At 43.8% G+C, this 25,533-nt stretch overlaps 1 protein-coding gene across 1 annotated transcript; it reads left to right on the top strand.

The window, feature by feature from the left end:
• The first annotated feature begins 23,901 nt into the window (after positions 1-23,901).
• On the top strand, positions 23,902-25,215 carry LOC132589626 (uncharacterized protein F54H12.2-like). Its single transcript, XM_060262370.1, has one exon. It carries the CDS (start codon positions 23,902-23,904, stop codon positions 25,213-25,215), a length of 1,314 nt encoding a protein of 437 aa, XP_060118353.1.
• The last annotated feature ends 318 nt before the right edge of the window (positions 25,216-25,533 follow it).

Genomic DNA, 25,533 nt, shown 5'->3' with positions numbered 1-25,533 from the left:
AAATGGGCACAGGATACCACAGTCCCTTTGTCACATGATATTAACTGACCACTACCCCATTTGCATTAACATAAAACAATATTAGCCTGGCCAGAATCAAAAGAAAAAAAGAATCCATGCAAGCAGATTGCTGTATGGTGCACCCTCTTCTCTAATACAGATTTTTGTTGGCATCCTTCCCCTCTTCTTTAATCTTGCACTTTTCAATGGAGTGAGCAATTTGTGTCTGTTATGCAACACATAGAGGATCCAAATACTTATAAAATGTTCTTATATTCTCTCCCTCTGTAAAATAATTGCATATACAAAATGAAAAATAGCATACAAGTATAACCAAATAGTGTAAGTCACATGTGTTACTGAAAACAGAATCATAAGTTGAGTGTGAAAGCTCTCACATTAATTCACTGGGGGAAAAAACCTTAAAAGCTTAGAATTAATAATGGACGATAATAAAAGCATCATGTACAATATGAGGACTGCTACTGTGAGTGTGCGGGAGAGAGAAATAAATAATGCTTTGTACTTTTATAGTATTTTTAACCTACATATCCCTGCCAAGATCAATGTACTGTTAGTAGAAAAAGAGGAACTGAAGCCCAGTAAGTTATTGAATTTCCCCAACACATAAACGGATTTTAATATAATACAAATCATTTTAACTAGTTGGCATGGCTCTAAATCAGAGGTTTACAAACTCTGTCATAGCATAATGATGTTTTTTCCATTTAGTGCTACAAGTGGATCAAAAAGAAAACCAACAGCATGGCCTCCTGTTGTGGCTACAACAGCAGTTTGATTTGCAGAAGTCAGCAGGTGAAACCTTTCATGACAGGGAGATCAACACTATCACCCACTAATGTTTGTCCATCAACTTGATCTTCAAGGAACAGCTACAGAAGCCAAATATAAAACTGGCAGCCCTTTTTGGCAAATTAGGAAGCAATCCTTTGAGCTTCCTAAAAGACATTAGCAGAGAAATTTGTGAAAATAGAATTCAGGCAGGTCAGTAGAAACAGTAGAGAGAACAGATTCCGCACAAAATAATGCCAAAAGTAATCTTCTTGTAATCTTGGATGGCAATTGTAGTCCCATATTCTGTCTCAATACCAACATCTGAATGTTGATTGTGTAAACCCTAAAGTCCCCTGCAGACATCCTGTTGCCATTCCGTTCACACAGAGCAAGAGCCTGCCAGCGGCATGTTTTAGGACCATAATACACATAAATAGATACTGTACCCACATGGAAAATCACTCAGTACAACTGTTCCACATATCACTCTCCTGAAACACACTTTAGGAGGACTCATACTTCAACTATTGCAAAGGGCTTAACCCTCCCAAGGGGGGGGGGGGAGATCTATACTACTTCAGCATAGGGATCAAAGTGACCCCACATTTCAGCAAAAAACAATGGAAACCTGATAGTTCTCTGTCATGGCATTAGCTACTAAGAAAAAAACAGGCCTCAAAAATAATTTGGAAATTGGAATTAGGGTCAAAAATACCCCTAACTGAAAACATCAAAAACCCACAAAACTGTAAATGGGGTCAAATTGACCCCACCATTTTTAAAGCAGAAGACACAGTTGAGAATCTATACAACTGTTTATTTTAAAGAAAGCAATTATGTAACCTTCTACACACAGAGAGACCCCAAATATGTTAAGTGCAGAAGGTGACTCAGGAGGCTGGGAAATTTGAAGGTGAACAGTTAAGTGAACAGGTGGCTATGGGTCATATAGACTAACTTCCCTCTATAAAATTGAGATGATACAGATTAGAGGTTTGGAAAATATGAAAGACAAAGGGAACCAATCAGCTCAGTGGACAGGTGGCTGGGGTCATCTAGACTGAGTTCTTCCCCCCCCCCCCCCATATGTAAAGCTGAGAAGATCACTTTGAGGTTTGCAAAATTTGAAAGGCAAAAGGGAAGCAATTAGCTCAGAAAACAGGTGACCAGGAGAACAAAGGGAAGCAATTAGCTCAGAAAACAAGGGGCCAGGGGTCATCTAGTTCCAGTCATCATAGCTCCTTCAAGTCTTGAAATTGTGAGGTTCAGAGGATGCCTTCAGGCATGTCCTGGCTTGTCTTGCAATGGGATATGGAATGACTCCCTTTCCAAATGTGCAGTGTGGTTCAATTTGAGTTTTTTCATGAGGCTGTAGGCATGAAAAGCCCATAGTCTCATGTGGAGGCCCAGATCACGATGGTTGCCAGGTCTGCCTTTTGTTATCTTCGGCAGATCAGGCAGCTAGCACCATATCTATCCCCCAGGACCTAGCTACAGTGATCCATGCAATGGTCACTTCCAGACTAGACTACTGTAACTTGCTCTACGCTGCCTTATCCTTGAGACTGATCCGGAAACTGCAGCAGGTGCAGAATGTGGTGGCTCGCCTGCTGACTGCACCACCTTTATGGATGGGCATTCGACCAGCGCTCCGCAGTCTGCACTGGCTGCCCATTGAGTACTGGACCCGCTTCAAGGTTTTAGTTCTAATGTTTAAAGCCTTACGCGGCCTGGGACCAACATACCTGCGGGACCATCTCATTCCATATATGCCCAGGACGTTGTTATTTCGGCCTCCCAACATCTGTTGGCCATCCCTGGCCCAAGAGATGCCCGCCTCACCTCAACTAGGGCCAGAGCTTTTTCAGTCCTGGCCCCAACCTGATGGAATCAGCTCCCTATTGAGATCCGGGTCCTACCTGGCTTATTAGCCTTCCGTAGGGCCTGTAAAACTGAGCTGTTCCGCCAGGCTTTTAGCTGAGGCTGCAGTCATCTATTCTTGATCAGGTTGGCCTCCCCGGCCAGCACTGTCATCTGTGCTAGGAAATGGAATAAAAACTGCCATCTCTATGGGATATGACGTGAGATGGCTAGGCTGGGCAATAAGTGATGACATGGTAATCTGAGTGCTGTTGAGTTATCTGTTTATAGAATGTTTTATTGTATTTTATTCTTTTATCATGTGTTGTGCTCCACCCTGAGCCCTGCGGGGAATGGGTGGAATAGAAATGTACTAAAATAAATAAAAAAAAATAAATGAGGGAAGCTTTTACTGAGCACAAACACAGGGCTTTTACCTCCTATTAATATAAACTCAACAAGATTGCAAAGACTGCTTTCCCCCAATTACAAAAGTGTTCTAAATCCTCAAAGCCAAAAAAAGTCAATATATATAAATTATAAGAAAATATTTTGTTTTCAGTGTTTGCTCCACCTTTCTACAAAATGGAGATAGTAGGTGTTGGTCCATCTATTTAAACATGGGAATAGTGCTAAAATCATCCCCCCCCCCAATATTTTGGGGTCAATAGTACCCCAAATTACGATTATGCATAGTGCTTTCATTTTCAAGCCAAATCTATTGGGGTCAAATTGACCCCATTTCCCCTTTTGATGAAATTCAAAATTAAAAAAGAAAGGCAATGGGGAGGGCAGAGAGGGACTTCAGTGCACAGCAGTTAAGAACATAAGAACATAAGAGAAGCCATGTTGGATCAGGCCAATGGCCCATCCAGTCCAACACTCTGTGTCACACAGTGGCAAAAAATTTTATATATACACACACATTGTGGCTAATAACCACTGATGGACCTCTGCTCCATATTTTTATGTAAACTCCTCTTGAAGGTGGCTATGCTTGTGGCCGCCACCACCTCCTGTGGCAGTGAATTCCACATGTTAATCACCCTTTGGGAGAAGAAGTACTTCCTTTTATCCGTTTTAACCTGTCTGCTAAGCAATTTCATCGAATGCCCACAAGTTCTTGTATTGTGAGAAAGGGAGAAAAGTACTTCTTTCTCTACTTTCTCCATCCCATGCATTATCTTGTAAACCTCTATCATGTCACCCCGCAGTCGACGTTTCTCCAAGCTAAAGAGTTCCAAGCGTTTCAACCTTTCTTCATAGGGAAAGTGTTCCAGCCCTTTAATCATTCTAGTTGCCCTTTTCTGGACTTTCTCCAATGCTATAATATCCTTTTTGAGGTGCGGCGACCAGAACTGCACACAGTACTCCAAATGAGACCGCACCATCGATTTATACAGGGGCATTAAGATACTGGCTGATTTGTTTTCAATTCCCTTCTTAATAATTCCCAGCATGGCGTTGGCCTTTTTTATTGCAAACGCACACTGTCTTGACATTTTCAGTGAGTTATCTACCACGACCCTGAGATCTCTCTCTTGGTCAGTCTCTGCCAGTTCACACCCCATCAACTTGTATTGGTAGCTGGGATTCTTGGCCCCAATGTGTTATTACTTTGCACTTGGCCACATTGAACCGCATCTGCCACGTTGACGCCCACTCACCCAGCCTCAACAGATCCCTTTGGAGTTCCTCACAATCCTCTCTGGTTCTCACCACCCTGAACAATTTAGTGTCATCTGAAAACTTGGCCACTTCACTGCTCACTTCCAACTCCAAATCATTTATGAACAAGTTAAAGAGCATGGGACCCAGTACCGAGCCCTGCGGCTCCCCACTGCTTACCGTCCTCCACTGTGAAGACTGCCCATTTATACTCACTCTCTGCTTCCTATTACTCAGCCAATTTTTGATCCACAAGAGGACCTGTCCTTTTACTCCATGACTCTTGAGCTTTCTAAGGAGCCTTTGATGAGGAACTTTATCAAAAGCTTTCTGGAAGTCAAGGTAAACAACATCTATCGGGTTAGTGATATTCTTATCAAGTAGCCAGGGAATTTCAGTGTCACTGATGCTGCAGTACCAGATTGTGTTGAATATGTACATACCAGCTATTGTCTCCACTTGTGCATGACAATTCTAGCTAGAATGTCTCAATGATATGGATGGGAAGGGTAAACTTGCCACCTGGGATTGCTTAATGGATGCTGTAATTAGCAGTACCAATTAACTAATTGTTCACCTGTTAGGAGATAATACAGAAAACAGCCAGCCAGCTTTCTTGTGCTATCCCTAATGAGTTTGTAAAACTGGTGGATGGAACAGCTAAATTATTAGGCTTTCCTCCTTTGTTACTTTTTAAAGTCTCTTTTTTCAGTATATTCATTTTATATATTTAAAACATTTTATGCCACCTTTAAACCCAAACAGAGTTTCCAAGGTAGCAAACATCAAGGCATTAAAACACTTAAACTTTAAAACAGCATTTACTATGTATTTAAAATATTTAACAATGCAATAAAGACATATAGGCATCCAAACACAACACAACCAGGAATGAGGACCAATAAGAGCTTACCCGGGTGGGGGGTTATGCCAAATGAAGCCAAAAAAAGTCATTTCTTCATTCACTGGCAGAAGACAATGACAGAGGGAGACAGACAAATATCATTGTGGATGAAGTTCCTTTTTGATACCACAACCACGTTTCTGCCCATCTCACGTTTCTGCCCATCTAGCCTCAGATAGCTGGAGCACCCAAAACAATGCCTCCAAAGCTGGACAGAGTGGATGGGTAGGTTCATAAAGGAGAAGATGTTCCTTAAGGTATATTGAGTATAAGCTTTAGAGATCAATATCTGCATCTTTATTTGGCCTGGAAGCAAATTGGGAGCCATGTAGACAGAGCAAGAGTGGAATGATATAGTCCCTATGACCAATTACAGCCTATGTTCTGGCAGCAGTATTCTGCACAGTCTTTGGTTTCTGGACAGTCTTTAAGATCCATGTAGACCTTATAGTAATCTAATCTAGATGTTACCAGGGCATGTTTACCACAGTGGCGTACCAATAAATTACCACTTGTAAACTCCTATTTTTATCTCATTTTATTTTATTTTATATTTATTTATTTATTTATTTATTTATATCCCGCCCTACCCCACCGAAGCGGGCTCAGGGCGGCTTACAACACAAGGATTCTAACATAAAATTCAAATTTTAAATATAATAAGAATATACATAATTAGAAAATTAAAACATTAAAAACATTAAAACAGTGCATCAGTCCAACAGCATACAATCTATACACTTCCTTCAACATTTTGATAGTTTGGTGGTTTGATGCCGGTCAGTTATAGGCCAACCGGAAGAGGACTGTCTTACAGGCCCTGTGGAATTGTCCAATATCCCGCAGGGCCCTGACCTCTTCCGGTAACTGGTTCCACCAGCAAGGGGCTGTTATTGAGAAGGCCCTGTCCCTGGTTGACTTCAACCGGGCCTCCTTTGGCCCGGGGATTGTGAGCAGATTTTGGGAGCCAGATCGCAGTACTCTCTGGGGAACATATGGGAAGAGACGGTCCCTAAGGTAGGCAGGTCCTAGACCATATAAAGCTTTAAAGGTGATAACCATCACCTTGTACCAGACTCGGTAAATTATTGGCAGCCAGTGCAGTCCCCGAAGGCCCGGCTGAATGTGCTCCCATCTAGGGAGCCCTAATAGCAGCCGGGCGGCGGCGTTCTGCACTAGCTGCAACTTCCGGGTTCGGCACAGGGGCAGCCCCATGTAGAGGGCATTACAGTAATCCAACCTTGAGGTGACTGTTGCATGGATCACTGTTGCTAGATCGTCCCACTCCAGGAAGGGAGCCAACTGCCTCGCCCGCCTAAGATGAAAAAAAGCGGACTTAGCAGTGGCTGCTACCTGGGCCTCCATAGATAAGGCAGGCTCAAGTAGTACCCCCAAGCTCTTGACCCTGTGCGCCATTGTCAGTGGCACACCGTCAAGGGCTGGAAGGGGAATTCCCCCCCCCCCCCAGACCACGGCGACCCAAGCAAAGGACCTCTGTCTTCGCTGGATTGAGTTTCAGCCTACTCAGCCTGAGCCATCTAGCCACGGCTTGTAATGCCCGGTCCAGGTTTTCTGGGACAGAATCAGGCTGGCCGTCCATGAGTAGATAGAGCTGGGTGTCATCAGCGTACTGGTGACAGCCCAGCCCATGCCTCCGGGCAATCTGGGCAAGGGGGCGCATGTAGATATTGAATAACATTGGGGAAAGAACTGCCCCCTGAGGCACCCCACAATCCAGCACGTGCCTCTGGGACAGCTCACCCCCAACTGCCACCCTTTGTCCCCGACCATCAAGGAACGAGGAAAGCCACTGTAAGGCCAACCCCTGAATCCCCACGTCGGCGAGACGGCAAGTCAGCAGCCGGTGGTCGACCGTATCGAACGCCGCCAATAGGTCCAACAACACCAGCACCGTGAGCCGCCTCGATCCAGATGTCGCTGGAGGTCATCCATCAGAGCGACCAGCACCGTCTCCGTCCCATGGCCCGGACGGAAACCGGACTGATGGGGGTCGAGAACGGAAGCATCCTCCAGAAAACTCTGCAACTGCAACGCCACTGCCCTCTCAATGAGTTTACCCAAAAAGGGTAAATTCGAAACCGGCCGATAGTGTGTCAATTCGGCTGGGTCTAAAGTTGGTTTCTTCAATAGAGGGTGGACCACGGCCTCTTTCAGAGGTGCTGGAAAATGCCCTTCCATCAGGGATCTGTTTATGATATCCCGTACAGGATATCTGAGCTCCCTCTGGCAAGCTTTAATAAGCCAGGAGGGGCAAGGGTCCAGATTGCAAGTTGTAGGGCGAGCAGAAGCGAGAATTCTGTCCACTTCCTCCAGACTGAGAGCGCTGAAACCATCCAGGACACACTCTGAAGACAGGCACGGAGCCTCAGGTTCCCATACTGTCTCCAATATGGCGAGAAAGTCGTGGTGGAGCGATGCGACCTTATCTGCAAAAAAGTTCGCAAAAGCCTCACAGCCAATCTCCAATTCTTTAGAATTTGGTCTGTCTTGTGGCAGAGTTGTAAGGGTCCGAATTGTATTGAACAGTTGAGCTGGGCGTGAAGTTGCAGATGCAATCTTAGCCGCAAAGTATATTTTCTTTGCGGCCTTGCCTGCCATCTCATAGGACTTCATCGCTTCTCTATAAGATATTCTAATCACTTCGTCTCGAGTATGCCGCCATTGCCTCTCTAGCCGTCTGAGTCCACGCTTTAATTGCCGTAACTCCTGGTTATACCAGGGTGCCGACTTTTGGCGGGGGCGCAGAGGACGTCTAGGTGCAATCTCATCGATGGCCCTGGAGAGCCTATCATTCCACGACTCTACCAAGTCATCTAAGGGATCGCCAGAGAGTCAAGGATCCCTTAGAGCCATCAGGAACCGTTCCGGGTCCATCTGACTCCGCAGGCAAGCTAAAATACGCTCGCCGCCTAAATGGGCTTGGGGTGGGACATCCACATGAGCCTTGAGGGCATAGTGGTCTGACCATGGCACTGCTTCCGCAGTAACATCGTCCACTAAAACTCCAGCCTGGTGAGTGGGAGTTGTAACAATTTGGGAGAGTCCAAGTGTCGCCATGGATGACACCAGGTCCGTCGCCTGACTGGAGGTCACGTCATCGGCGTGGACATTGAAGTCACCGAGAATCAGAAGCCTCGGATGCTCCAATGCCCAGCCTGCTGCGGCCTCCAGTAGGGACAGTAAGGCGCTAGCTGGTGCGTTAGGCGGTCGGTACACCAGCCAGCTCGCCAACCCCTCCCCAACATCCCACACCAGACCGGCACATTCAATCCCCTCAATCTCCGGGGCCGGGAGGGCCCGGAAGGAGTAAGCCTCTCGTATGAATAGGGCCACCCCTCCCCCCCGCCTGCTAGTTCGTGACTGGTGAAAGACCGAGTATCCCGGGGGCGCCATCTGGGAGAGAGCTACAGTCTCCCCGTCACGCACCCAGGTCTCGGTTACGCATGCCAGGTCCATATCCCGTTCAGACAGGAACTCCTGAAGGGTAGAGGTTTTATTATTTATGGACCTGGCATTGCACAACACCAGTGACGGAGGCGAGTATTTTACCCTGGCTCCACTATTTGTCACTGTTGGGATGGGACGCAGGCTGGAAGGGGGTCGAGCCTTGTCATGTCTCGGCCTCCTTCCTTTATAATCCTGCCTGTTCCCACCGTCGTACCTTCCCCTCCCCAGGAGCACTGGAATCCCCAGACCGCTCATCTCCTGCCAGTGTCAGTGTCCTGTTTTATCCCATTTTAGGGCTAAAAGAAACATAATGCTCAGATAGATTTAAATCCCAGAATCTCTTACTAAAGAAAAAGTACTAATTATACTAGAGAAGGCTAAAGGTCAGAGGGAGACTCATATCCAGACAGTCTGAAGCCTCATATCTTTTCACTGTAGAACAAGATGATCTTTTGGGAGAATCTGAATAAATTTGAGCCAATAATAATTCCTTCCCAAATGTCAAAACTGCAAAACACTTCATCCATGTGTAGAGTGCTTTCTTCTCACTACACAATAAATACATAATCTAATTATCTGTTATGAACTAGGTTGCAAGCAGATATAATTTAGAAAACTTTAATACTTAAAGCACTGATTGCCATCTCTTCCTCTGAGAAGAACATAGGCACATTAATGAAATTGAGAAAGGGCCTGAATTATGACATTTCCCTGGATAGTTGATGGTATACCATATTACAGATATATGATTTTTTTCAAAGACTTTTATGTATGCCTGCTTGTGGTAATGACTGCTCATGTAAACTGGAGATGAGAACCAAGAATCTGGCACTAACAGCGATATTTTGTATTTAGTACACAGTTAAGTTCCCATTTTATATTTAAGGGTTTTTTATCTACTAAATATCCCATTTCTTCAAAGCTACAAGACTGTGATTGCATACAGACACCACCTGGTACTGTGGACATACTGTGATCTGATGACCAGGTTCTAGTTCACCGCCAGGGTCAGATCTAGGGGGGGCAAAGGGGCATGCTTGCCCTGGGCGCCAACAGAAGGGGGGTGCCAAATTGGGTATGGAGTCCATTGTATTCTATGGGACCATAAAATAGAATGGGCCACAAGGGGGCATGATTTTTTAATTTTGCCCCCCCCCCCTCAAAAAACATGTAGATCCGGTCCTGTTCACTGCATTGCTGGATCCCAGCCACGACAACTTCAGGATTCAACAATGAGTTTTGGGGTTTGGGATGATGGGGATCTCACAATCCTACCCTTCCATCATTATACTCATACCTTCTCTCCATAAAATGTACAGCTATGTGCTACCTAGATACAATGTGCTATCTAGGCACAATATTGAACAGAAAAATGAGGGAAAGATATTTCACGTAGAAAAGATGTTCTTCAACATTGCCTACCCATGGTTATAGTCTTAGAATATGAATGGAGGAAGCCTTTTGCAGACTGATCAGGTTAGATCTGTGACAAGTACCAATAGCTTCACCAACCCCCAGGTGAGGAGATCTCCTGGAATACAACTATAGAGATCAGTTGCCCTAGAGAATATTGCTGTTTTGGAGGATGCACTTCACGGTATTATACCCTGCTGACATCCCACCCTTCCCAGGCTCCACTCTCAAATCTTCAGGAATGTCCCAGTCCAGAGTTAGCAACCCTTGGTGCAAAAGAACTCTGGTTGCACATGGGCATGATGGGAAAGAGAAGCAAGGGATATTCTTCATTTGAACATGACACAATTTATTATAAGACAAAAAACACTGATAAAGAAAAATATGTTGGTCCTTGTATTAGGAACATTGAAGGTGAATTTTAAAAAATACACTAGGTTTAAAAAGTCAAGAGGCCAAATACTTCCTCTCCTTTGCAAAAGACTGTACTGTATTGATCCATACTGTCCAGCATGCCAGTTGACAACCTTTTCTAAAGCATTGCAGTTTGTGTCTCTGTCTATCGAAATGAGGCAGGTGAAGACCAGAAACAGGAGTGAGGGGGGGGGGCGCTGTTGGTGGTGGTGGTACGTTGCTTTTAGAATGCCCTCCCACTTGAGGTTTGGCTTATCTTCCTGTTGGTGCTAGGCCAAAATGTTTATCTTTACCCAGGTTGGTCTGTTTTGAGCCTGAGGTCCATTTTACAAAAACCACTTTAAACAGCTCTGTTTGCTTTATACTGCTTTGACATATTTTGATTGGCTTAATGTTTTTACTATTTTTATGTACTTGATGGCATTGTCTTATTTAGTTGTGATCAGCTTTAAGCAGATTCTGGAGAGGCAACAGATGATAGATAGATAGATAGATAGATAGATAGATAGATAGATAGATAGATAGATAGATAGATAGATAGATAGATAGATAGATAGATAGATAGATAGATAGATAGATAGATAGATAGATAGATAGATACAAAAGATTAACATCATCTTGTGAGTCTTGGTGGACCCTCCAAAAAAAAACCTCTTTTAGGCTGAGTCCAGACCAGCACTTTAAGCTGACACAGGGACAGCTGGCAGGCAGATTGAAAAATCAAGTCCAAACATGTGCACCTGCCGCATGTCCCGCTCCCGCACTCACCCATCCTCCAGTGTCTCTGAGGAGGCTCAAAAAGCTACCACTTATGAAGTGGTAGCAAATTATTCTGCTGCACACCATCCATTTTTCCCAGCATCTGAACACAGCAGCACACAAGCAAGGCAGACTGGTGGTGTGAACCCGTCAGGCTGCCCCAAGCTGCTTCCAACATATATATATCTCCATTGAGCACATGATCACATGAGCTAATATGCACATGACCACTACCATGAATGTGGAAAAAAGAAACCCAAACCATGCTAAGGGATGGTGTGCAACAGTCAGGCCAAAGCGCCCCCCTGTGGAATATGGGTAACTCACACAGAAGTGTCCAACTGGGAATAATCCACTTCATTTTGAACTGGCCCAATTTGAGATTCCTCCTGTGTACCAGCTGCTGGTCTGTACTCAGTCTTACTTTCTTTGTATAGAGTAATTCTCATTAACAAACACGTGATTTGTTTGTTTTATAAAAAGAAAAAATATGGAGAAGTAGCACAGAGAAGAATGGAAGAATTTTTCCATCTACATATCTACTAGACTCTGAAATGGATCGTTTAATATTCTTATTTCTGAGTAAACATGCATAGAATGCAGTTGCAAATCTGTTCTGTATATGCATGCTACAGAGAGAAAGAAAAAAGAAAAATCCCTTCTAACCCAGAAGATAACTTTTGATCAGTGAGCTAAGAGGTCAAAAATACTTCAACTTCTTATAATGGCAGTGTTAGCTTTCTACTTGGACAGGAACAGATATAGAAAATTTAATGGAGAAATTTTCCAGTGTAAAAACTTGGGAGTGCCACTGATAGACTCCCTCATTTCTCAGAAGTTTAGTGAACAAAGATTTTTTTCCAAATATAGTTTATAATGTATCTAACTCACATTCCTGTACCTGTTTAGGAAATTACAAATCCCACATCTTAAAATTTATCAATCATTGCAACAAAGGTGGAATCAAGTCCATGGCCAGCATGTGGGAGTATGTGAGGTAGGTGGCATAGGCATAAACTATGAGGGGGCTCTGGGGTTTGAGCCCCTCCCTGATTTTCCCGGTGGGGGCTAAGCCCCCTCCAGACAACCAACACAGGACTTGGGGGCTTCCAATTTAAATTTTTAAGGAGGAGAGATCATTATCTTCAAAGGCATGAATGGGGTGGTAGAGTCCATGTGTGATTTTCCCTCTGTGCTGCAAAGAAGTTAGTGGTGTTAATGACTTTACAACCCCAGCTTCTTAGAAATGCTAATTGAACTAAAACAGAATAAAACTTTGTTTTTCTTAAAGGTGTTACTGGACTCAAACTTTGTTCAACTAGTTAATGATTGGGGGGGAGGAATAACACTGTATTGCTATGTTGCATACATATTGCTATAGTATTCGGGGGTTCTTTTGGCAGATAGATATTTTGTGTCTTCTTCAAACCTGTGATTGTTTGCATTCATTTAAGTGGATGCTGAACAAGATACTTTTGAAAATTAATGGTCCCAGCAAGCCTTTTTTTTCCTTCTCAAAATGACTACACTCTTAAAGATTTGATCAAGTAGGTGTGCATTGACAATTGTTCACCATCTGGGGTTGCCAATCCCCAGTTTGGGGCAGGGGATCCCTCAGTTTGGAGGCCCTCCCCCTGCTTCAAGGTCATCAGAAAACAGCGGGGGGAGGGGAAATGTCTGCTGGACACTCTATTATTCCCTATGGAGATCAATTCCCATAGCGTATAATGGTGAATTGATCTGTGGGTATCTGGAGCGCTGGAGGGGCTGGTTTTTGAAGTAAAAAAACCAAATTTTCAGCATAGCATCCGGTGCCTCTCTCCAAAACACCATCCAAGTTTCAAAAACATTGGACCAGGGGATCCAATTCTATGAACACATGATATGCATATTTGCAGATCTTAAAATGACTATTCTAAAAGTGAATTTCAAAAACAGGACACAGCAAGAGATCTCTGAGATACCACTATAACCACTGGTCAACTCCCACCTTTTCCTGGGTTTGGCTCGGTCCATGGGCATTTTTTGGGGGGGTGCTCCCTAAATTTATGGGGAGGGAGCTTCTCCATAAATTCATAGGTAGTGATAATGGAAGCCCCTCCCTGTGATGTCACTGGCTCCTCCCTATGATGTCACTGGATCAAATGTCTCTGGCTGGGCCCCAGCCCCCCCCCCCAGGAAATTGAAAAGTCTACGCCCTGGTAGGTGGCCGCCTAGGGTGCCACCTGGCCTATGGGGTGCCACTGGGCATCTCCTCCCCCCACACCATCACTCTTGGCTTTCTGGGTCCCAGACTTGGGAAGCCAAGAGTAGCAGGACAGCACATCACATGTGCTGCCCTCCAAGCCTGCTTTCCCTTGCAAGGGAAGTGCACTGCACAGGCACAGCTCACCCAGAGCCCACCCAGCCCTCCCCTGCCACGCTGCTGCACCTGTCCTTCACCTTGGGATGTGGGCAGGGGGGCATGAGGCAGGTGCTGGCCTGGGGTGCCAAAGGCCCTAGTGCGAGCCCTGGTCAAGTTACACCTTTAAGACTGATGTGTTGGTCTTAAAATTGGTCCTAAAGGTACTGGACTCAAAACTTGTTCTATTGCTTCAGACTAACATGGCTACTTGCCTGAATCAATCAGTGCAGTACATTATAAGCTGTTGTCACTGGCAAGTAGTGTAAAACATCAATTCATTTTCACACATAACTCAATTTCCCATCAAGTGAATGACAGTGCAATCCTAAGAACACATTTCTGGAAGTAAGCCCAAATGAATAACTGAGAACTTACTTTGAAGGACACCAGCTTAGAATAGCTCTCTCAGAATCTATATTGCCAACTGATCAGAAATTAATTCAAAGTGTGGTCTTGTGCCTTTATCAGCAACTTGGATGTGTGGAATCAAGAGATGACACTTTTATTGTATGAGATAAGTATTATCACCTGCAAACATCTGTAGCTCAAGCTACTGTTAAATGTATAGGAGCAAGTTAAAAATAAACCAAAACCAAATATCATATGCTTCTTGAATAATATCATCCAAATAGTGACATGCAAATCCCTGCTGGAAAAAAATTAAACCTGTTTTACTGCCAGGCCAAGATCTTATCACATATGTTGTCTCCTTTTTAAAATTTAACATAATAATTGTTTATTGGTTTAAAATACGCTTTGGAGTTTGGCTAGGTCTAAGCCCATTTTGATTTTTTTTAAAACCACAGAATCTGATAATTAGTTCTTTATTTTAATCAGTTCCAGCAAATTGCGGCTAAAAACAATGAGCTCTTTAAACTGAAATATTCTCTGAAGTACCTGTATGGAAGAATTGCATTGTGGATCTTCAAGACAATTACTTGATAACCAGTATCAAACATAGAAATGCTCTTCTAGTAACATTTCAATGTTAACACAAGGTGCTAGTGAGAAGGGAAGCAGGAAATTATCTTGAAATAAAGGATGTGAGGGAAGATATGAGAATGAGCACTATTGCTTTCTTATAACCATGTTAAGTTTGAAGAAATTGAAGCAAACAGTGTGCTGACATTGTCAGTGATAGTCCCAATGTAGCAAGGCCAGCCATTGAGTTGCAACATTTACAATGAGTCGGTTTTATTAAAGGTTTGCAGAGGACCCCCGTCAGTTATTAGCATATGAACTTTAGGAGATGTGATGACTACAATTTCCAGATATACTTATATGTTGCTTTGAGACACAGTGAAGCCCTTAAGAACTGCTTTCATAAGAAGAACCCTTCTGGATCAGACCAATAGTTCATCTAGTCCAGCATCCTATCTCACACAGTGGTCAGTGGTTGCAATAGCACTACAACAATAAACAATCAAAATATATAATCATAGACTATGTAATCACAACATCACAATAAAATTAGACTGAAGTTCAAGGTTTTACTCAACATATAAACCTCTCAAAAAGAAAGAAAAAAGGTTCTTCTTTCCAATAACAATATAAGTCCATTAATTGCACTTAGCAATCTTTCCTTATTGAGTACTATAGAAAGTCCATTAATATCAGATAGGAATCTTCTTTTTTAATGCTGACTTGTTTCCCAGATAATTTCCACATTTCGAAGAGAAACCTTTATTATCTAAGCAGATTCCACAAGTCTAAATCTGTAAAGAATATGCAATAAATACACATAATATAATAAAACCCAGTGCAAAAAGCCTCATGGTACCAAGAGCCTCCAAGTACTAACCAACCAACAATGTTACTATTTCTTTTAAGTAAATTCTGACGTTTCAAATCTTTAATAGATATACAATAATTTTAACTAATTGCATAACATATGATTATCATGAAACCAATAAGCCTCCAGATGTCAAAAGCCTCCACATACTCACCAACAATATCAATATTTCTCATAAGGTGAGGCACAAAATAAAAAAAGAAGACCGCAGATTTATACCCCACCCTTCTCTCTGAACCAGAGAACGGTGTACAATCTCCTTTATCTCCTTCCCCCACAACAGACACCCTGTGAGGTAGGTGGGGCTGAGAGAGCTCTCCCAGAAGCTGCCCTTTCAAGGACAACTTCTACAAGAGCTATGGCTAACCCAAGGCCATTCCAGCAGCTGCAAGGGGAGGAGTGGGGAATCAAACCTGGTTCTCCCAGATAAGAGACTGAGCACTTAACCACTACACCAAACTAGCAATATACAGCTCTACAATCTTTATGACTGAAAATGCCTTCACAAAATGGTTTACCACACAACATGAATTTTATCTACCCTACCTCTCTTACAGTTTCCATTTGTCTTAAAGAGATATTACACAAGATCATTCTAAAACTGAATTAAGACCACCAGGACTTACAGTCTTAAATTTATGGCTCCAAAACTGTTCCGTTTGCAACAACCGCTTTTGAATGTCAATATTACCATAAGGCTTGGATTCAAATTTCTCAATCACTGCAAATTTAAAATCTTCACACCCATGTTGTTCTGAGTAAAATGTTGCACTTGAGGAGCTGTTTCTCTTTTACATCTTAAACAGGATCTACGTTCAATCACTCTAGTATGCAGAGCTCTACCAGTTGAACCAATATAATGCAATCCACAGATGCAGTGAAAATGTTCCAAATGTAGAGAACTGATATAATTGTTGATTATATCCATTTATTTATATGGTATCTATTCTCCATACCAATTTACAGACAGAACAAGGTCCACAGGGATGATGTCCTTTCACTTTAATAGAGCTCTTGCTAGATTTAAGGCAGGGCTTTATTTAAGCAGAAACAAAGCCCTTTGTGAAACAATGGTGACATCAGGGGATGTGGCCTAATCTGCAAATGAGCTCCTGCTGGGCTTGTTCTACAAAAAAAACCCAACCTCCCCACCCCCCCAAAAAAATATTGCCAAAATATTTCTCAAACTTTTTGTTGTACGTACACCCAAATATGGTTTATCTTCATAAACTGGCAATTGTTCAAATAAATGCCAGTGTTTATAAATAATGTTCTTAATCTGGTTAGTCAAAGGTGTGCATGTTAATACACTTGTAATTCTTGTAGGTTTGTCTTTATTATGATCCACAAATAAAGTCTCCATTCTTACACATTCAGCCCTAACTTTAGCATCATTTAATACCTCTTCTGGGTAACCCCTTTCTCTAAATGGTTTTACAAGCTTATAACAGGTGGGGGGGGCACCTGTCACTTTGGAATGCGGCTTGATGAGGATAGGGTGTCACTTTATTCTTCTTCCATGAATCTTTCTAAAGATATTTATTCCTGTGGGCATCATTTCATCCTGTGCCAGTGAATTCCACATTTTAATCACTCTCTGTGTACAGTAATATTTTCTTTTGTCCACCCTGAATTTACTGCCCATCAGCTTCATTGGATGACTTGAGTTCTGGGAGAGGGAGAAAAAATTGTCTCTTTCCATCCTCAACCCAATGCATAATTCTATAAACCCCAGTCATCTCTTTTTAAAACTGAAAAGTCCCAAAGCTTCACCCCCTAATCATCTTGGTAGCCCTCCTCTGTACGTTTTCCAGCTCTGCAGCGTCCTTTATGAAATATGGTGCTGAGACACATTCATTGAGCTATCCACTATCACCCAAAGATATTTTTCCCTCTCAGTTTCAGCAAGTTCTGACCCTGTTAGCCTATATTTGCACTTGAGATTTTTTTTTTTGTCCCAGTATGCATCACTTTACAAGCCTGATATTCCAGTATTGTTTCCCACAGTGACCAGCCAAATGCCTCAGCAAGCTTACAACCAGAAATGATGGGGTAAAAGGGCAAGTCCTCTTGTGGATCAAAAACTGTCTAATTAATAGGAAATAGAGAGTGAGCATAAATGGGCAATTTTCGCAGTGGAGGGTGGTAAGGAGTGGGGTGCCACAGGGCTCAGTACTGGGTCCGATGCTTTTTAACTTGTTCATTAATGATTTGGAGTAGGGAGTAAGCAGTGAAGTGGCTAAGTTTGCAGATGACACTAAATTGTTCAGGGTGGTGAGAACTTGAGAGGACTGTGAGGCACTCCAAAGTGATCTGTCGAGGCTGGGCGAGTGGGCGTTAACATGGCAAATGAGGTTCAATGTGGCCAAGTGCAAAGTAATGCACATTGGAGCCAAAAATCCTAATTATAAATACAAGTTGATGGAGTGTGAACTGGAGGAGACCGACCAAGAGAGAGATCTTGGGGTTGTGGTAGATAACGCACTGAAAATGTCAAGACAGTGTGCAACTGCAATAAAAAAGGCCAACACTATGCTGGGAATTATTAGGAAGGGGATTGAAAACAAATCAGCCAGTAGAATAATGCCACGGTATAAATCAATGGTGTGGCCTCATTTGGAATACTGTGTACAATTCTGGTCACCGTACCTCAAAAAAGATATTACGGCATTGAGAAAGGTGCAGAAAAGGGCAACTAGAGTGATTAAAACTTTTCGTATTTAGAAAGGTTAAAATGCTTGAGGCTCTTTAGCTTGGAGAAACATTAACTGAGGGGTGACATGATGGAGGCTTACAAGATTATGCATGGGATAGAGAAGGTAGAAAAAGAAGTACTTTTCTCCCTTTCTCACAAGAACTCAGGCATTCAATGAAATTGCTGAGCAGTCGAGTTAGAATGGATAAATGGAAGCACTTTTTCACCCAAAGGGTGATTAACACAAGGAATTCACTGACACAGGAGGTGGCGGCGGCAGCAATCATAGACAGCTTCAAGAGGGGATTGGATAAACATATGGAGCAAAGGTCCATCAGTGGCTATTAGCCACAGCTTATAGTTGGAACTCTCTGGGGCAATGATGCTCTGTATTCTGGGTGCTTGTGGGGGCAACAGTGGGAGGGCTTCTAGTACCCTGGCCACACTGATGGACCTCCTAATGGTGTTTGGGTGTTTTTTTTCACCATTGTGTGACACAGTGTTGGTCTGGATGGGCCATTGGCCTGATCCAACATGGCTTCTCTTATGTTCTTATGATGGTACTGATTATCTTTCTTCAAATCCTACATCTGATAATCAATACCATGCTATCTCTGGAAATGCAAGTCTCATTTAGCTATCAGCTAACCAATGACAGGTTCACTCACTCTCTGATGAATTTGTCTAATCTAGACCTAGAACCAGTTGTGACTGCCCCAAGCCAAACATAGTCCACCATGTATAAATTGTGGTCTGCCATGTGTTTGTCAGCAGAAGAAGATAGTGACCCCCTTTCCTCATCAACAGCAATCAAAAAGTGGCAGGTGCCTCCCAAATGAATACCAGATGTTTTCCTATGGGGCAATGAGGCAACTGCCCTGATGGGGGTCCTGACCTCCTGATCACCCGACAAATGAATGCCAGATGTTTCCTAATGTAGGGGCATTTGTGCTTTGGGGGGAATGCTATGTTTTACAAGGGGAAAAAAGTATATATACATTTTACTGTGGTCTCCTAATCCAGTCTACGTTTTACAGGAGGAAAAAAGAGTTGTTCCACTTCAAGAAAGACTACTTCTGCCCCCCCTTCTAATATCTCTGCCCCATTAATTGTAAGCATCCACTATTTCTTATGCCCTTTTCCACATTAAATCCTAACATTTACTAGCATCTTCAGTGCCTGTTCTCAGAGGATTAAGAAAGCATCCTTTTGTTCTTTGCCAGTACTCACAGCAAGGTTGCCAAAAGGACTAGTTATTCTAGTGGGCAGGCATGCACAATATGAATCAACTAACAAAGAAATTTTAGATGTGCAGGAAAAGAGCATAGCAAAACTCCTTTTTATGCTTAAGATTTCCTTTGCTTCCATCCTCACACACACACACACACACTTGTCCACTATCCCCCGCCCCTTCTGAGAAAAAAAGATTACCGGTACTTCTCCCAGTGTGCAGGCAGGCACAATGTAAAAAAACCTAACAGCATTTTAGATGTGCAGAGATGTGTCTGTTTGTTTCCCCTCAAACTTCAGAAAGAAATGTCATTGTACAATATATTTGAAATGTTGAAATGTTGCAGGCAACCCCTGGTTGTCATAGGACGTGTCCCATGCGACATTTAAATACACCAATGAGTGCAGGTGGTGCTTTCTCATGGAACTGTTTAAAATAGGGGAGACCCCCAGCCCCCACTCCATGGCCTGTGTTTGTTGCTTTTGGTTTCCCAGCTCTGTTGAACCATCATTTTATGAAGAAATGAATGCTGTGGAGGCCGACGGGGTTCCTGCTTTGGAACAGGCTGTTCATGAGGATATGAACCCTGTGGAGACCGATGGGGGGGAAGCTGATGCCTGTGAGGAACCTGTTCATGAGGAAATGATGCATCTTTTACCCAAAAGCTATGGCAAGGAGTCTGGACATGATGAGGGAAAAGATGAAGCCGAGGATGAGGAAGAAGAGGAATGGGCACAGTGTGTTCAGAATTGGGTAGAGGATGTAAGTAGCATGAAGGGAACAGGGATGTTGTTGATAGCGGGGGTGGGGCAGGAAAATATTTAGAATTGTGTATTTTTTCTTGCAGATGGAAGATGAAGGACTGTATTGGAGACTGATTGCTCAAATTATGGAATTGGTGCATAGTAGAGTGGGAACAAGCTGTTGTAAATTCTGTACAACGATAACATATTGTCAAGAGAGTAGTTGTGTAAAAAACACGACACACAAGAAGACCGGACAGGATGAGGAAGAGGAGGAGGAGGAAGAAGAAGAAGAAGAAGAAGAAGAAGAAGAAGAAGAAGAAGAAGAAGAAGAAGAAAGTATAGTGTGTGTCGAATATTACCTAGAGATGGTAAGTAACAGGGAACGTGAGAAGGATCACAATGGTGTGGGGGACAGAATAAACATCGCTGTTTTTCTTGCAGAACGACTATGACGATGTGAGGTGGGAACAGTTTATACAAATTGTGGAAGTTGCACATGAGAAAGTGAATCCTTCATGCTGTGATTATTGTGAAGAAATAGCTTGGTATCAAGAACACAGCTGGGTGAGAAAGAAAATGAAATGCCCACAACCCCCCTGTGTGCAAGATTTATATCCGGGTGTAAGTTTTTTTATTTTAAAGGGGGGTGGGTGGGATGCTGCTGTCTAGAAGGGAAATAGAAAGACTTAGATAGTTTTTTCCCTGACAAGGTAGGGAAAACTCGAGTGTATTTGGAGGTGGTGGATGTCATCCCTGTGAAGCCAGAACCAAGTTGCTGCTGGGAATGCATGACCATATATAACATGCAATCTGTAAAGAAGGATCGTGAGGAAGATTCCCTAGCAGATGCTGAGCACGGTACCGGAGCGGACATGGAGAATACCTCTGGAAATTCTGGAGCACACACGGAGCATGAAGCCGTGGAAAAGGCGAGGGAAGCCCCGGGTTATGAAGAGCAAACACCTGAACAGCCAACGGATACTGATCCAGCCAAGGAGAGGGAAGAAGAAGACAACCGCCCATGCATTGAGGCTTTATTCCCTGATGTAAGTGTAATAAACCTGCACCAGCTGTGTGAATGTAACAAAGCGCTATTTGAACTAAAAATGTGTTTTCTTCTTTGAACACAGGTGTGGGACAGACCCGTTGATTTTGCACTACTGGCCAGATGCGTTAGCGAGGAGATAAACCCAGGCTTTTGCTACCACTGCGGACTGGTCACCCTGTTTCTAAAGGAGGGATATGGTGCCCAAAGCGCGTCTGTAGATGTTCCAAAGTTTATGGTGTTTGAAGTAAAGGGGGCAGACCTGTGTAAATTTCTGCAAAGGAAAGCGATGGAGCATACTAAGAAGCAGAAACAACTCGGAGAAAAAGATGAGAATCAGAACGAGTCAGAGTGAAGATCCTGTTTTTCTGTATATATGCAGCCTAATTAAAAAAAACTTTCATTGTGGCAAAAGAGAGCAAAGTGTCATGACGCGTCATGGGGATGTGTTAAAAGGGATTTATTATAATCCGCGGGAGGTTGGAAGTTTTGGGGGTATTGAGCTGTTATTTCAGGCTACCTCTAAGAAGGGGTATAAGCTGAGCAGAAATGAGGTGAAAGAGTGGTTGGATGATCAGGACACATACAGCGTGCATAAACCGGTCAGGGTGTGCTTCAAAAGGAACAAGGTAATCGTGGGGGATGTTGATGAGCAGTGGCAGGCGGATTTGGTAGATATGCAGCAATATTTCAGGGGCTATAAATATATTCTGACAGTGATAGACATCCTGTCTAAATACGCATGGGTGGTGCCTCTGAAAGACAAGGGTGGTACTGAGGTTGCAACTGCTTTTAAAAGCATTTTCAGAGAATCAGGGAGGGTCCCTCAGAAGCTGCAAACTGACAGGGGCAAGGAGTTTCTCAATAAAAAAGTGGGTGCTCTGTTAAAGCAACACGGAGTTTGCCATTTTGTCACCAACAATGAGGTGAAGGCGGCTATAGTGGAGAGGTTTAATAGAACTTTAAAGACCAGGATGTGGAGATATTTTACACACAATAACACATTTAAGTATACAGATGGGTTACAAGATCTAGTCAAAAGTTATAATCATAGCCACCATAGAACTATTCAGAAGCGGCCTGTAGATGTCAAACCCTCTAACGTGTTTACAATGTGGAGGCGCGTGTATGGTACGGTCCTGGGGTCTCCCAAAAAAGAAACACAAGTTCTGTTTAGAAAAGGGGACCGCATGAGCGTCTCTAGAACAAAGGTGACATTCGAGAAGGGTTATGAACAGAATTTCACAAAAGAAATTTTTATTATAGAAGAGGCGGGGGGAAGGGGAGAGAGGCCCATGTACCACCTGGTAGATTTTGACGGTGAACCGATCCTAGGAGGGTTTTACACTGAGGAGTTGCAGAAAGTGGCTCGTTGGAAAGACAGAACATACAAGATAGAGAAAATTATAAAAACCCGGACCAACAAGAAACAGAAGCAGATCTTAGTGAAGTGGAGGGGGTGGCCCCCCAAATTTAACAGCTGGGTCCCAGCTGAAGACATCGTTGAACAGGATGGAAAATGACGGTTTTTACATCACACTGCCCAGCAACGCTTCTAAGAATCTATTTCCTGAAAACACCAGTTCGGCTTTCACGGTGCGCTTGTTTAAGCCTCTGGATTTGAGGGGGGAGTGGGAAGTGAGGTTGGCGGAAATTCAGTATCCCCGCACCTGGTACACGCTCAGTAAGCCACAGATGTTCTAAATCTGTACCGAGACTACTAGAAACGAATTCCAGGTGAAGCAGGTCTATTACAAAGACGTCAGCCATATATTAGATGCCATGCAGATGTCAGTACGGAAACACGCTGACACGCCCGATGTGCGTTTCCTTTATGACCAAACAACGGGGGAAACTAGATTTGTCGCTTCGAGCATTACGCACTTCATCGTGGGTGAAGAATTAGCGCTGCTGCTGGGGACTCCCGCTAACACACCATTCAAAAACATTCAACGCGCAACGGATATTACCAAGGGGTTTAATTCTCTGTACCTATATACGGATATCATAGAACACCAGCTGGTAGGGGACACGGCCATGCCTCTTCTGCGTTGTGTTCCGATAAGAGAGAAAACTCACGATTTTGTCACAGTCATCTATGATGAGCCCCGCTACGTCCCCGTCAACAAACAACACATCAAAACGATTCACATAGAAATAAAGACGGATCAGATAAATAAAGACGTGTCATTCCGCTACGGCAAGGTCATCGTAAGGTTGCACTTACGACCGCAGAAAAAATGGTGATTGTGAAAGATTATGGGGACCCCGCGATGTTTAGGGGCTATTACTGTTCACAGGCCGGTTACGCTCTCTCTGGATCTCATGGTGCACCCATTATGCATGGGTCAGGAGTTGGAGGGATTTTTGGAGGCTTTTCCGAATGGCCGTACCGCTTTTTAAAAAAGGGGCAGACATTCAAGCCGCACTTGAAAACTGCAACTTGCAATATTGCTCAAGATGTCGTGAGCCATGTGACACGTCGAGTTATGAATAAACTTGACCCCCAGGAGGGATCAAGCTTTCTGTATCTTAAAAGAAGGGGCAGCCTTAAAAGAAAAGGGTCTACTACACGCAGGGACTCCCCAGGACCCATTAAAAGAAGCCGCGGGGGTCCCAAAAAGCAGAAAGCCCTGAGGAAGAGGGGAGGAAAGAGAAGAAGAGGAGGACTCCTCACGGGGGACTCAAAGACGTTTTATAAGCGAACATGTCGTTCATACACTGCGGCTCGGAAGTGTGTGTGAAGTCGGAGCTTGATCTGTTCCAGATAGCCCCGACACAAACCTGCATTGAGAAAAGCCTGTATATCGAAGTCCCACCCCTATCAGCCCTTATGGGGTCCACACATCTAGAGTTCTACATAGCCGGCAATGGGGAAGATTACATCGATTTAAACAATACACTCCTCTACGTGAAATGCAAAATTACTCAAGAAGATGGCACAGACCTCCCTGCTGACACTAGAGTCGCGCTGGTGAACTACCCTATAGCATCCATATTCAGTCAGCTGGATGTGACGATTGGAGATCGGCTGATCAGCCAGAGCAATAATTGCTACCCCTATAGGACAATGATTGAAACTCTGCTCAATTACAGCGGGGAAAACCTAGCCACACAATTTTCAGCGCGTGGTTTTTATAAGGATACGGCTGGCCAGCACGACTCCACCATCCTGACAATCCCTGTCAACAAGGGGTTTTCCAAGAGAGCAGAACTAACGGCCGAGAGCAGGGTGATAGACCTTTTAGGTCATCTCCACGCGGACCTATTTTTTCAAGAAAAACTGCTACTAAACGGAGTGGATGTGAAAATCAAACTAACCCGCAGCAGGGACACCTTCTGCTTGATGAGCAGTGCAGGAGACACGACATGTTTTAAGCTACAATTGGATTCGGCCTCTCTCTTTGTGAAAAAAGTGAGGGTGTCACCGGGTGTCCAACTGGCTCATGCTGAAGCATTGATGACCTCCACAGCAAAATACCCTGTGGACTGTGTCAGCACGAAAGTGTTCAGTATCTCTGCAGGAGCCCGTGTAAGCAACCAAGACAACTTGTTTTTGGGACAGCTCCCCAAAATGGTGGTCATGGCTCTGGTGGACAATGACGCTTTCAGCGGCGGCTTCACCAAAAACCCTTTCCACTTTAAAGATTACAACATTAACTTTGCAGCCCTTTATGTGGATGGTGAGCAGATCCCCCCCAAACCCTTCCAGCCCGACTTTGCCGCCGGGAACGTGAGAGAATACATGAGTTTGGTGCAAACGGTGGGGAAGCATCTTCAGGATAGGCCGCTCTTGATAGATCGTGATGAGTATCAGAACGGGTACACTTTGTTTGCCTTTGACCTCTCTCCTGATCAGGAATGTGCAGACCATTACTTCCTGATCAAAACAGGGAACCTGAGAGCTGAAATACGCTTTGCAGACGCGCTCCCCCAAACGGTGAATTTCATCATGTACGGGGTGTTTGACAGCGTCATCGAGATCAACCAAAACCCCAACGTGCTCTTTGACTATATGTAACATGGATACTGTCCAGCTAACACGCGTCTTACTAAACAATCCTCACACCTGAAAAAGCCTCTTGAACATCTTCCCCAGCGATCAGCTACCTGTTGAAAGGCTGTCCCGGAGGCCCATCTCTTTAGTGGTGAACACGCATCCCCACGACCTCCCGGAAGAACACTGGGTGGCGATTTATCTCAGCAACCCCAGGACCTCTGAGTTTTTTTACTCATTCGGCAACCCACCCTCTAGCCCCCTCTTTCCCACCACCATAATGGACTTTTAAAACACGAATTCTAACGAGGTGCGTTTCCAGAGGAACCGTCTCCAAGGATC

Source organism: Heteronotia binoei, chromosome 21 (genome assembly GCF_032191835.1).
Source record: "Heteronotia binoei isolate CCM8104 ecotype False Entrance Well chromosome 21, APGP_CSIRO_Hbin_v1, whole genome shotgun sequence".
Lineage (NCBI taxonomy): Eukaryota > Metazoa > Chordata > Lepidosauria > Squamata > Gekkonidae > Heteronotia > Heteronotia binoei.
The sequence above is the reverse complement of the archived record's forward strand: the minus strand, read 5'-3'. Positions and strand labels throughout refer to the sequence as shown.